This window comes from Nerophis ophidion, linkage group LG20 (genome assembly GCF_033978795.1).
Source record: "Nerophis ophidion isolate RoL-2023_Sa linkage group LG20, RoL_Noph_v1.0, whole genome shotgun sequence".
NCBI lineage: Eukaryota > Metazoa > Chordata > Actinopteri > Syngnathiformes > Syngnathidae > Nerophis > Nerophis ophidion.
Window position 1 is genome coordinate 16,140,252 of NC_084630.1, and position 14,045 is coordinate 16,154,296.

The following is a 14,045-nucleotide window of genomic DNA, read 5'->3' on the forward strand; positions in this document are numbered from 1 at the left end:
TAGTAACATCATTACTGTGATTAACACTTACAGTGCATTACTGTACAATAGGTAAAGTATATTATACTACAGTTACATTGTATGACTGAATAATAGTAACATTGTTACTGTGATTAACAGTTACAGTGTATTACCGTACAAAGTATATTATACTACAGTTAAATTGTATTACTGAATAATAGTAAACTTATTACTGTGATTAACACTTACAGTTACAATGTAGTTGAATTATATTATACTACAGTTACTTTGTATTACTGAATAATAGTAATATTATTACTGTGATTAACACTTTCAATATATTACTGTACAATAATTAAAGTATATTATGCAACAGTTACATTGTATTACTTAATACTAGTAACAGCATCCCCTGCGACCCTGAAAGGGACAAGCGGTAGAAGATGGATGGATGGAATTTATCATTTATAATAAATAAAATGTAAATGTTAAAAGTAGACATGTCAACTAGACAAAAGCTGTTTTATTGTCCCTCAGTATATTATTTTATTAGAACCAAATATTAATAATGAGATAGCTATTACTCTATTTTACGTGATGTGCATGTTGTCTTCCAATAGGGTTAGGGTTAAAAGGCATATTTTTACCTACATTAAGTTTATTTTTTATAATTTTTTGAAATCTTCTTCCTCTTCAACGTACACAATGCATCTGTTCTTGTACTTTTATTAATCCAACCCTCATTGAAAAATAGTATACACTTTTTATGTTTGTATATTTTTTTCTTGATTATTATTGTTTTTACATATACTCTGACTTGTATTTTATGAAGATGCAAGTAACATTTCTTAGAAAAATATGTTTATGGTGACAAAAAAAAGATAAATCCTGAATTTAACTGAGCCTGTAAACGGCTCAGCATTATTTATACTAAGATTTGTATTATTGTTACAAAACATAAAAAATACTTTTTTTCTACTGCTGCTGTAAATACAGGACATGTAAGTGAATCTACTTTGGCCTAAAGCAGTCCTTCTCAAAAATTATGATAATATTATTTTAAAACGGTAAGAGTTGTACCGTGGTTTATCATTGTAACATCACCATCATTGATCATAAAGTAGTATTAGCTAATGTAACCCAATGTAACTATCCAGCCATGCTCGTCTACATCGCAAATCAATATTCACCATTGAAATAAATTCAAATTAAATTTTGGCCGTCAAAGTTGATGCATGTGATTCATCACATAACGTGATTGCATTATTCATGTACAAAACCCAAAACCAGTGAAGTTGGCACGTTGTGTAAATAAAAACAGAATACAATGATTTGCAAATCCTTTTCAACCTATATTCAAATGAATGGACTGCAAAGACACCATACTTAACCTTTGAACTGGAAAACGTTGTTTTTTTGTGCAAATATTAGCTAATTTGGAATTTGATGCCTGCAACTTGTTTCAAAAAAGCTGGCACAAGTGGCAAAACAGACTGAGAAAGTTGAGGAATGGTAATCAAACACTTATTTGGAACATCACACAGGTGGACAGGCTAATTGGGAACAGGTGGGTGCCATGATTGGGAATAAAAGCAGCTTCCATGCAGTGTTAATTTTGACAGCAAAATTTGATTTAGTTTTAGTCATAGTCTTTTGACTAAAATGTAATTTAGTTTTAGTCATAATTTAGTTATTTAAATTGTTTTAATTTTAGTCTAGTTTTAGTTGACGAAATATCACAAGATTATAGTCGACGAAAACTACAGTAGATTTAGTCGACTAAAGGGTAATATTTAAACTTTCCCTTCAATTTCTGAAAGTCAAAGCAAAACAGTGGAAAAATCACGACTAAAAGTCGTATTTTGATGAAAATCATGTCTCAAATTTAATATTTCACGAGTAAGCCGTGTAATAAACGGGATAACGTCGAGTGAGTTGTATGTTGTGGAAAATGCTTACCTGTGTGTGGATTTCGGGGTGATTCGACTGTAAATGTCACTTCAAGTTTGTTGTGTTTTTCCCCGTAATCCTCGCGCTGCATTTCTTACACTGCGTCTTGTTATCTTTGATGTCAAATATAAAATTTCCCCATATGTCCTCTCTCCTCTTCCTCCCCGGCGTTGACATGTTGTCTTCTGCAGCGCATTCCCGGGTCAGTCTCAAACGCAAACTACGTTTACGTAACTTCCTTACCACGTCGCTCTGATTGGTTCTCTTCCCAACTCCTCCCGCCTCTTCCTAACGAAATGAGTTCCGATTGGATCTCGTCTCTGACAGACATTTTCGTCTCGTTTTTATTCGTTGACGGATATGTCAATACACCTCGTCATCGTCTTAGTCCACGTAAATTATTTTTTATTTAATGATTGTCTTGTTTTAGTCAGAAAAAAAAGGATGTTGATGATAACTATGACGAAAATTTTTCGTCAACAAAATTAACACTGCTTCTATGTAATGCTCAGTCATTCACAAACAAGGATGAGGCGAGGGTCACCACTTTGTCAACAAATGTGTGAGCAAATTGTCGAACAGTTCAAGAACAACATTTCTCAACGAGGTATGGCAAGGAATTTAGGGATTTCACCATCTACGGTCCGTAATGTCATCAAAAGGGTCAGGGAATCTGGAAAATTAGTGCACGCAAGCGTAATAAACGTTGAATGCCCGTGACCTTCGATCCCTCAGGCGGTACTGCATCAAAAACCGACATCAGTGTATATGGGATCAGGAACACTTCAGAAAACCACTGTCAGTAACTACAATTTGTCGCTATATCTGATAAATTAAAACTCTACTATCCAAAGCCAAAGCAATTTATCAACAACACATTTGTCAACAACACCCAGAAACGTTGTCGTCAACGTGCCAACTTCACTATTTTTGGGTTTTGTATGAAGTACGCAGATTAATTGTGCAATCTAATGCCACATTGTATAAAAAAAAATATCAATACTGTCATTAAAAGGTCGATAGGCTTATACAATAAAATATTACAATTTTCTTTTAATCCTTTGACAAGAACATGTCTTGTCTCTTTACTTTGTGTACTCAATAGTTAAAAACTGCTTGGTAATGATGGTTAAACTATCACGCCCATAAGTCACTTAAATAAACCCTCTATCAGCATTTTATATGCATGCTGTAAGTATTTCTGTAACTAATGTAGTAACACGTACATTCGTGATAAAACATTATTATTTACAGTATTTTGCTCATTGGAAGCATTACCGTAATTTATTTCATGGGTGCATAGATTTCCCAGAGTCAACTAGCGTTCTGTGTTTTTGTTTCCAATAATCATGGCAGACTTGGTGAGAAAAGAATATTGAGACTACTTTGGGACAAATCAAGATCCATAACTTTATCTTAATGATCCGGAATGTACGGACTGGAGGATGAACTACTGCTTGTAGAAACTGAGTCGGCGAGAAGAGAGTGTGAAAGGTTGGAGCAGACGAATGCTGTCAGCCGCGATACAGAATCTTAAATGACGGTATTTATATTCCCATAATACCGTGTAAATCAAAACAGTCTCTGAAATGTCAATGGCATGACAACGGCGCTTTTATATTGCATTTTACTGTAAGGCGGCAGCCCTTAGCTGCTCCAGGACCAGAGCTGACAGCACCCCATTACATCACAGAATTTGCTTGAGGCACTGGCGTGCTCGACGAAATTACCGGAACTAAACAGACGAGAACACAAAAGCAATGCTGACAGGCATGAGGCATACAGTTTGAGAATCACTGGTCTATACTGTATGGCAGGGGTCACCAACCTTTTTGAAACCAAGAGCTACTTCTTGGATACTGATTAATGCAAAGGGCTACTAGTTTGATACACACTTAAATAATTGCCAGAAATAGCCAATTTGCTCAATTTACCTTTAATAAATAAATCAATATATATAAAAAAAAAAGGGTATTTCTGTCTGTCATTCCGTCGTACATTTTTTTTTCCTTTTTACGGAAGGTTTTTTCTAGAGAATAAATAATGAAAAAAACACTTAATTGAACGGTTTAAAAGAGGAGAAAACAGGAAAAAAATGAAAAAAAAATTTTGAAACCTAGTTTATCTTCAATTTCGACTCTTTAAAATTCTAAATTCAACCGAAAAAAAGAAAAGAAAACCTAGCTAATTTGAATCTTTTTGAAATAATTAAAAAAATAATTTATGGAACATCATTAGCAATTTTTCCTGATTAAGATTAATTTTACAATTTTGATGACATGTTTTAAATAGGTTAAAATTCAATCTGAATTTTGTTAGAATATATAACAAATTGGACTAAGCTATATTTCTAACAAAGACAAATCATTATTTCTTCTAGATTTTCCAGAACAAACATTTTTAAAAGAAATTCAAAAGAATTTGAAATAAGATTTAAATTTGATTCTACAGATTTTCTAGATTTGCCAGAATAATTTTTGGGGAATTTTAATCATAATAAGTTTGAAGAAATATTTGACAAATATTCTTCGTCGAAAAAACAGAAGCTAAAATGAAGCATTAATTTAAAATGTGTTTATTATTCTTTACAATAAAAAAATAAATGTACTTGAAGATTGATTTAAATTGTCAGGAAAGAAGAGGAAGGAATTTAAAAGGTAAAAAGGTATATGTGTTTAAAAATTCTAAAATCATTTTAAGGTTGTATTTTTTCTCTAAAATTGTCTTTCTGAAAGTTATAAGAAGCAAACTAAAAAAATAATTGAATTTATTTAAGAAAGTGAAGACCAAGTCTTTAAAATGTTTTCTTGGATTTTCAAACTCTATTTGAGTTTTGTCTCTCTTAGAATTAAAAATGTCAAGCAAAGCGAGACCAGCTTGCTAGTAATTAAATACAATTTAAAAAAGTAGAGGCAGCTCACTGGTAAGTGCTGCTATTTGAGCTATTTTTAGAACAGGCCAGCGGGCGACTCAACAGGTCCTTATGGGCTACCTGGTGCCCGCGGGCACCGCGTTGGTGACCCCTGCTGTATGGTGACAGAAAGAATGTATGTTATGACTAATATTGAAAAAGTATAAAAGCACTGGTTCCAGGACTAAAGGTATTTCAGAAATTTTTTGCAAAATTTTGTCCAAATCCATCCTTTAGTTATGGTGATAACTTTCGGATTTTGCAAATGGTTGCATTTTTTTATGAAGCAGCACATTTTTTCGGAACATCGGCCCTACCAACAAGGTGTCCCTTAATTTTTTTCCCTGCCCCCCACCATCCTTTAGACTGCAGTCGCATTGGATAAATATATGATTTATATCCACATACAAGGGAGGCCTGGGTCAGATTTGAAAAAATGGCAACTGTGAACTGTTCACGTTGACATAAAAAAAATCCGATACAAGTAGGGCTGGGCGATATGGCCTTTTATTAATATCTCAATTTTTTGGGGGGCATGTCACGTTACACGATATATATCACAATATTTTGCCTTAGCCTTACATGAACACTGGATGCATATAATCAAAGTAGTATCATGTTTCTATGTGTCTACATTTAAACATTATTGTTCATACTGCATTAATACATGCTTGATTTAAACTTTCATGCAGAGAGGGAAATCACAACTAAGTCAATTGAGCAAAACTGTATTTAATAAACAGTTATTAAGCAGTGGCACAAACATTCATGTCATTTCCAAAACAGAAAGTGCAAGGTTGACAGGGACATTTTAAAACAAGCTATTAGTGGGGACCATGTGGCAAAGTTGGTAGAGTGGCTGTGCCAGCAATCTGAGGGTTACTGGTTCAATCCCCACCTTCTACCATCCTAGTCACGTCCGTTGTGTCCTTGGGCAAGACACTTCACCCTTGCTCCTGATGGTCCTGGTGAGCGGCTTGCATGGCAGCTCCCGCCGTGTGTGAATGGGTGAATGTGGAAATACTGTCAAAGTGCTTTGGGCTCCTTAAAAAGGGGTAGAAAAGCGCTATACAAGTACAACCCATTTACCATAGTGCATTTTTGTGCATGATGTCACTAAGATGACATATCAAAACAACACTAAATTAAAGTGCACTTTTTGTGCAGCATTCCACTACAATTGTTAAAAACAAATAAAGTGCACTTTTGTGCATGATGTCACACAAGATATTTCAAAAACTGTCAAATAAAAATGAGCTGCATAATAGGAAATTCAATAGTTTGATTTTTTGTTCTGTGGTAGGTTCCTGCAGACGTTATCTCCTTCTGTTGTTGATTTTCTTTTCATACGGTGTTGATCAGGAAATTATTGCTGCGGCATTTTGTGGGTGCAGCACCGAACGGAGATGTTGACATGCAGAGTTTCGAGCATGTTTCATTCTCCAGCGGGTGACTTTTCAAATGATGCTGCATTAGCAGTGCTGCTACTTTTTGTAGCAACGCTTTTGCCGCATAACAATAAAAGCTGTGCAATGTGTGAATATCTATCTATCTATCTATCTATCTATCTATCTATCTATCTATCTATCTATATGTACAAGCCCTGTTTCCAAATGAGTTGGGAAATTGTGTTATATGTAAATATAAACGGAATACAATGATTTCCAAATCCTTTTCAACCCATATTCAGTTGAATGCACTACAAAGACAAGATATTTGATGTTCAAACTCATAAACTTTATTTTTTTTTTTGCAAATAATAATTAACTTAAAATTTCATGGCTGCAACATGTGCCAAAGTAGTTGGGGAAGGGCATGTTCACCACTGTGTTACATCACCTTTTCTTTTAACAACACTCAATAAACGTTTGGGAACTGAGGAAACTAATTGTTGAAGCTTTAAAAGTGGAATTCTTTCCCATTCTTGTTTTATGTAGAGCTTCAGTCGTTCAACAGTCCGGGGTCTCCGCTATCGTATTTTACGCTTCATAATGCGCTACACATTTTCGATGGGACACAGGTCTGGTCTTCAGGCGGGTCAGGAAAGTACCTGCACTCTTTTTTTTACAAAGCCACGCTGTTGTAACACCTGTCTTGCTGAAATAAGCAGGGGCGTCCATGGTAACGTTGCTTGAATGACAACATATGTTGCTCCAAAACCCGTATGCACCCTTCAGCATTAATGATGCCTTCACAGATGTGTAAGTTACCCATGTCTTGGGTACTAATGCACCCAATACCATCACAGATGCTGGGTTTTGAACTTTGGGCTTATAACAATCCGAATTTGTTCCGGAGGACACCACGTCCTCTGTTTCGAAATATAATTTGAAATGTGGACTCGTCAGACCACAGAACACCTTTTCACTTTGCATCAGTCCATCCTAGGTGAGCTCAGGCACAGCCAAGCCGGCGGCGTTTCAGGATATTGTTGATAAATGGGTTTGGCTTTGCATAGTAGAGTTTTAACTTGCACTGACAAATGTACCGACCAACTGTAAAATGATAAATGGGTTGTACTTGCGCTTTTCTACCTTCAAGGTACTCAAAGCGCTTTGACACTACTTCCCATTTACCCATTCACACACACATTCACACACTGATGGAGGGAGCTGCCATGCAAGGCGCTAACCAGCACCCATCAGGAGCAAGGGTGAATTGTCTTGCTCAGGACACAACGGAAGTGACGAGGTTGGTACTAGGTGGGGATTGAACCAGGGACCCTCGGGTTGCGCACGGCCACTTCCACTGAGCCACGCCGTCCCCAACTGTAGTTACTGACAGTGGTTTTATGAAGGGTTCCTGAGCCCATGTGGTGATATCCTTTACACACTGATGTCGTTTTTTGATGCCGTACCTAGGGGTGTAACGGTACACAAACATTTCGGTTCGGTAGGTACCTCGGTTTAGAGGTCACGGTTCGGTTCATTTTCGGTACAGTAAGAAAACAACAAAATATAAATTTTTGGGTTATTTATTTACCAAATTTGTAAACAACGGCTTTATCCTTTTAACATTGGGAACACTATAATAATTCTGCCCACGTTAATCAACATTAAACTGCCTTAAGTGGTTGCTCAGATGAAATAAAATGACAAAACTTTTCTTCTACATATAAAAAATGCAACATTCGACAGTTTCAAGTCAATTCCATCCATCCATTTTCTACCGCTTATTCCCTTTGGGGTCGCGGGGGGCGCTGGTGCCTATCTCAGCTACAATTAGGTGGAAGGCTTCGTACACCCTGGACAAGTCGCCACCTCATCGCAGGGCCTCAAGTCAACTCTTCAGGCTTAATTTATTACAGCATTTGGGAAGCCTGTAGTTGACTTTTATTATGTAAATGTTATATTTTTATCAAGATGTGATTATGATAGCAGGGACCCTGCCATTCAATACTAGGCTGCTACATTTCTAATGATTAATGTAACTATAGCTGAAAAAATAGTACAACAGCAATAGGAGACACTATTCATCCCTGTACACCATGGAGTTCAATGAAATAACAGACAGACAGGGCTTTGCTGCCCCTAACACACGCGCACACACACACACACACACACACACACACACACACACACACACACAGCAAAATGAGCTAACGTTACGCTAAAAGCTAATTAGCCTTCACCTCAAGCCAGAACTGCGAGCGAGCTGAGCTGCACTTTAAGTTTCTTGACGGTCAACGGGCTCATAGTGATGTTTGTAATAGTTGTGACTGGGAAGTGTTTTTTATAATTTGGGGAGAGTCCGCTGCGCACCTGCTAAACGAATATCTACTCGACGCTGAAGCAGTGACTGACTCCATGCGCTCTGAATACGCTATGCTGATTGGCTGTTACATCGCTCTGAATACGCACTGCTGATTGGCTTTGTATGTAACCAATCAGATGGTTGTGTGGGCGGGACAAATGCTTGCTGCTGAGACAGAGGCAGAAAGCAGAGCAGCTTGTGAAGACTTACAAACTCGTTCGGTACGCCTGCGTGCCGAACTGAAACCCCCGTACCGAAACGGCAGGCGGTGTTGATGAACGTGGACCCCGACTTAAACAAGTTGAAAAACTTTTTGGGGTGTTAGCATTTAGTGGTCAATTGTATGTACTGTACTGTGCAATCTACTAATAAAAGTCTCAATCAATCAATCAATCAATAAAAAAGAACACCTTATATGTAGAAAGGTTTTGTTAAGAAACCATTCTGAGCCTTAAATTATTTAGTTTTGATTTTATATATGTATTAACCCTGGCAATGGACCCTGTGTATACATACCTATATACATATAAATATATGTATATATACATACACACACACACATATATATATACATATATATATATACATACATATATATATATATATATAATATGTATGTATACAAATTTATACACACACACACACATATATATCTATCCAGTGAAAAGAGGAGGTATGGCCAGTCTATCGTAGCCCAGTCTTTGCTAGCATGCCTTGTGTTGTTGTTTTTTTGATTGATTAAAACTTTTATTAGTACATTGCATAGTACAGTACATATTCCGTACAATTGACCACTAAATGGTAACACCCGAATACGTTTGTCAACTTGTTTGAGTCGGGGTTCACGTAAATCATTTCATGGTGCCTCGGTGTGCATTGTTTACACGACGTGCGGTGCACTACTTAATATGTCCGTGTCGTTCGGTACACCTCTGAACCGAACCGAAACTCCCGTACCGAAACGGTTCAATACAAATACATGTACCGTTACACCCCTAATATATATATATCTGTATGTATGTATATATATATATATATATATATATATCGAGGGACGGGTAAAATCATGGCATAATACATTAACTTTGACAACTACAGATTGATTTCTTTATTTTACTTTGGCCTAAAACAAAACAAGCCTATTCTGAAAATGTACATATCACAAATAATGCTCTTGACAAAAAACTTCAAGTTAGTTGAAAATGATGAGGAAAAAAAAAATCGGTGCAATTTCAATAACACTATGAAGAACCCAATGAATTCAGACCTAATCTCAGTGATATCTGCAAAGCAATTACACTTTAAATTACAGCCAGTCAAGGATTGAACAAATAAACTAAATAAAGCATGAATAAAAACTATTCTATGTATTAACAACTTCATGTGTCATTTCCCCATTTTAATCCTGTGGTAACTCTACATACTATACAAACTGAGGTAGAAACTTTTCAAGAGGGTTGAGTTACTCCCTGCCTGACAGGCATCACTGTGTATCCATAAAACAATAAAAGCTGTGCAATGTGTGAACAATTTCAACAAACCAAAAATAAAAACTTAAAAGACTGACACTGTTGCAGTAAATCACGCGCTGTTCACTTTCTTTACATTTCCACAGAAGACAATCATTTTTACAGAACTGTATCAATGTGCAGTGTCACATTTTTAGTGGGGTTACCAATTGTTTATTTTACTCGTGTTGGTTTTATCTTGGGTCAAGGGGGTGTGTAATCTCATGAAAAATTATGTAAATGAAAAAATGTCATCCAAAGCATGTTCCTATTTGTAATTGCAAAGTAGTTAACATCCTGGTTAAAGCACATATTACACTATATTTAAATTGTTTATTATATAATATAAATACCACTCATTCAGTATGTATTTATGTATTCTTTGATGTTATGTTGTACACAATATTAATGTTTTTGTCATTGTAGTTACGACATGGTCCACTACGGTCATTCCAATCAGCTGCGGCAAGCAAAAGGCATGGGAGATTACCTCATTGTTGGAGTGCATACAGATGGTAAGATGACAAATACACATTTTATGACAAGTCTACTGTACTTTGTAATGAACAATGTCATCATTAAAAGCACTTGTAAGCGATGTCACATGATCGATTTTTTTCAACACAAAATACAATACAATGTTAGAAACTAATCATGACTATTCATGTCCATGATGACTGTACGAGGTTGTGCCCACACACAATGTCTACACACACGTTTTCATAGGTGTACAATTATACAAATGTGATGTATTTCTCTAACCACACATACTGGTAGTCTAGTCTTTATTTGAAGGGACAATGCACAGAAACATTAAGCTCAAAGACAGATATGTTCTGTACCAGATTATAGCTAAAAAGCTAATTTGCATCTGCAGTCCCTGGCTACATAAATTAAAGGGATACAAAAATCATGCAATAAAATCTTTCTATAGCATGTAATCAAATTAAGAGAAGTCATAAAATACCCTTTCATGGAGACACACTCAATATACAATACACCCACACCTCATTTACATCATCACACAAAGACTCTTGTTCACATCCGTCATCATTTCTAAAAACAACCATGATTTTAACAGACACACCTCACAATTTACAACAAAAATGCTCTCATGAATAAATATAATACACATTAAGTTAATGTGCCAAACATACTGCCCACCTTAGTAAGCGTGTGAGCAGCTTTGATCGTTCCAAAGCCACTTTTTAACTTCAATTGTGAATGAAGAGTAATCCGTTAGACTTTTCAAGTTTGTTGTGAGGTCGTTCCATTCCTTTATCGCTTTATATGAAAAGGCTGATTGTGCAAAAGATGTTTTACATCTGGGTACGCTACACTGCCCCCTGGTGAAGGCTCGTGTGTTTCTAATTGTCACAGCAGATGTAAACTGGACAAAGTGCTTAAGTGGTGTTGGTGCAGTGTTATTTAGGTTTCAATGGGCCATATTGATGCTAATCTTTGAATGTTAGCTAAATTCAACAATATATATTTTTGGAGAACTAAACAGTGATGGTGGGGTTGTGGTTTTCGGTCAAGGATTTTCAGCGATTGTTTGTGTAAAGTTTCCAATGACCTCAGTGTCATTTTGCTTGCCTGTGACCAACAATACAATAATAAAAACGAGACATAATCATTGCATTAAAATAAGTTTCAGCACTGCTAATTTGTAGCATAATAACACTTTGGAGGTGTACATTTTTCCTCCTCATACTGCACATGGAGTGAGGGAAAGGAAGAGCTGCTGGCTTCTGCTTAAACCAACACAATGCAGTCCTGGGCTAGCAATAGCGCCAACGAGAATCCAGAGTTAGGAAAATCTTCTTTGGCGGTCAAAGTGTCCTGTTTGGGACCCCTTGTTCTTCCTGGTTTTATCCATGTTATTTATAACAAAAACAAAGACAAGGGGATGAGATGAAAGCAGAGTAACCAAGTAAATAAATAATGATAAATGGGTTGTACTTGTATAGCGCTTTTCTACCTTCAAAGTACTCAAAGCGCTTTGACACTATTTCCACATTTACCCAATCACACACACATTCACACACTGATGGAGGGAGCTGCCATGCAAGGCGCTAACCAGCACCCATCAGGAGCAAGGGTGAAGTGTCTTGCTCAGGACACAACGGACGTGAAGAGGTTGGTTCTAGGTGGGAATTGAACCAGGGACCCTCGGGTTGCGCACGGCCACTCTCCCACTGCGCCACGCCGTCCCTAAGTACAAACTGAAACTATTAACACTCTACCTGTGACTAAATAAATAATCTATCTTTATTTGTATTCTGAATAACCCATCATGACAATATTCCTCTCAATCGTGTTTTACGCTTCTAAGCTTTATTTGGTAATCAAATACAAGTCTCTATTACAAATTGGAACTATTATTACTGTACTCTAACCAATAATAAACTTTTTACAGTAAAAAAAAAATCATACTCTTGTAACCTTTAGTAACTTGTCTACAACCTTTATTAAAAACAAACATTTCTTTTTTATTGTCAAAATAAAAGTGATGGTTGAGAAATGTTTCCAACTTTCCATCTAATGTTATCCTTAGATTTTGAGGGAGGCGCCTATACTTTATTTAAGTATCAATTGCTGTTTTATAAGCCACAGTCAATCATGATCACTAATACTAATACAAAACCCAAAACCAGTGAAGTTGACACATTGTGTAAATCGTAAATAAAAACAAAATGCAATGATTTGTAAATCCTTTTCAATTGCGTAGACTGCAAAGACAAGATATTTAATGTTTGAACTGGTAAACTTTGTTATTTTTAGCAAATATTAGGTCATTTTGAATTTGAGTCCTGCAACATGTTTCAAAAAGGCTAGCGCACGTGACAAACAGACTGAGAAAATTGAGGAATGCTCATCGAACACTTATTTAGAACATCCCACAGGGGAACAGGCTATTTGGGAACAGGTAGGTGCCACGATTGGGTTTAAAAGCAGCTTCCATTAATTTATCTGTCATTCATAAACAAGAATGGCGCGAGGGTCACCACTTTGTGAACAAATGCGTGAGCAAATTGTCCAACAGTTTAAGAATAGCATTTCTCAACAAGTTATTGCAAAGAATTTAAGGATTTCACCATATTAGGTCTGTAATATCATCAAAAGGTTCAGAGAATCTGGAGAAATCACTGCAATCACTTTCGAGACCTCAGGCAGTACTGCATCAAAAAAAGCGACAACGTGTGTAAAGGGTATCACCACATGAGCTCAGGAACACTTCAGAAAACCACTGTCAGTAACTACAGTTCGTCACTACATCTGTACGTGCAAGTTAAAACTCTACTATGCAAAATGAAAACCATTTATCAACAACACTCAGAAATGCCACCGGTTTTGCTATGCCCGAGCTCATCTAAGATTAACTGATGCAAAGTGTAAATGTGTTCTGTGGTCTGACGAGTCCACATTTCAAATTGGTTTTGGAAACTGTGGACAGCATGTCTTCAGGACCAAAGAGCAAAGAACCATCTGAACTTTGCACCTGTTATAGGCGCAAAGTTCAAAAGCCAGAATCTGTGATGGTATTGGGATGCATTAGTGCCCAAGGCATGGGAAACTTGCACATCTGTGAAGGTACCAGTAATTCTGAAAAGTACATACGTTTTGGAGTAGGGCTGGGCGATATGTTCTTTTAATAATATCGCAATATTTTTAGGCCATGTCACGATACACAATATGTATCTCGATATTTTGCCTTGGCCTTGAATTAACACTTGATGAAAATAATCATACCAGTATGATGATTCTATGTGTCTACATTAAAACATTCTTGTCACATACTGCATTAATATATGCTCATTTTAAACTTTCAAGCAGAGAGGGAAATCACAACTAAGTCATTTTACCAATACTGTATTAATTACACAGTTATTAAACAGTGCCAAAAACATTCATGTAATTTTCAAAACAGAAAGTAAAAGATTGTCAGAGACATTTCAAAA

At 36.4% G+C, this 14,045-nt stretch overlaps 1 protein-coding gene across 5 annotated transcripts in view; it reads left to right on the forward strand.

Moving 5' to 3' along the window:
• Positions 1 to 14,045, forward strand: part of pcyt2 (phosphate cytidylyltransferase 2, ethanolamine) — a 67,714-nt gene that overhangs the window by 2,855 nt on the left and 50,814 nt on the right. For all 5 annotated transcript variants that reach the window (XR_009803106.1, XR_009803107.1, XR_009803105.1 and 2 more), the window contains exon 2: positions 10,510 to 10,598. Coding sequence is in view for 2 of the 5 variants with exons in the window: in XM_061880596.1 (XP_061736580.1) it covers positions 10,510 to 10,598 (89 nt within the window). In the remaining 3 variants the exon portion in view is untranslated. The remainder of the gene's footprint in view (positions 1 to 10,509; positions 10,599 to 14,045) is intronic.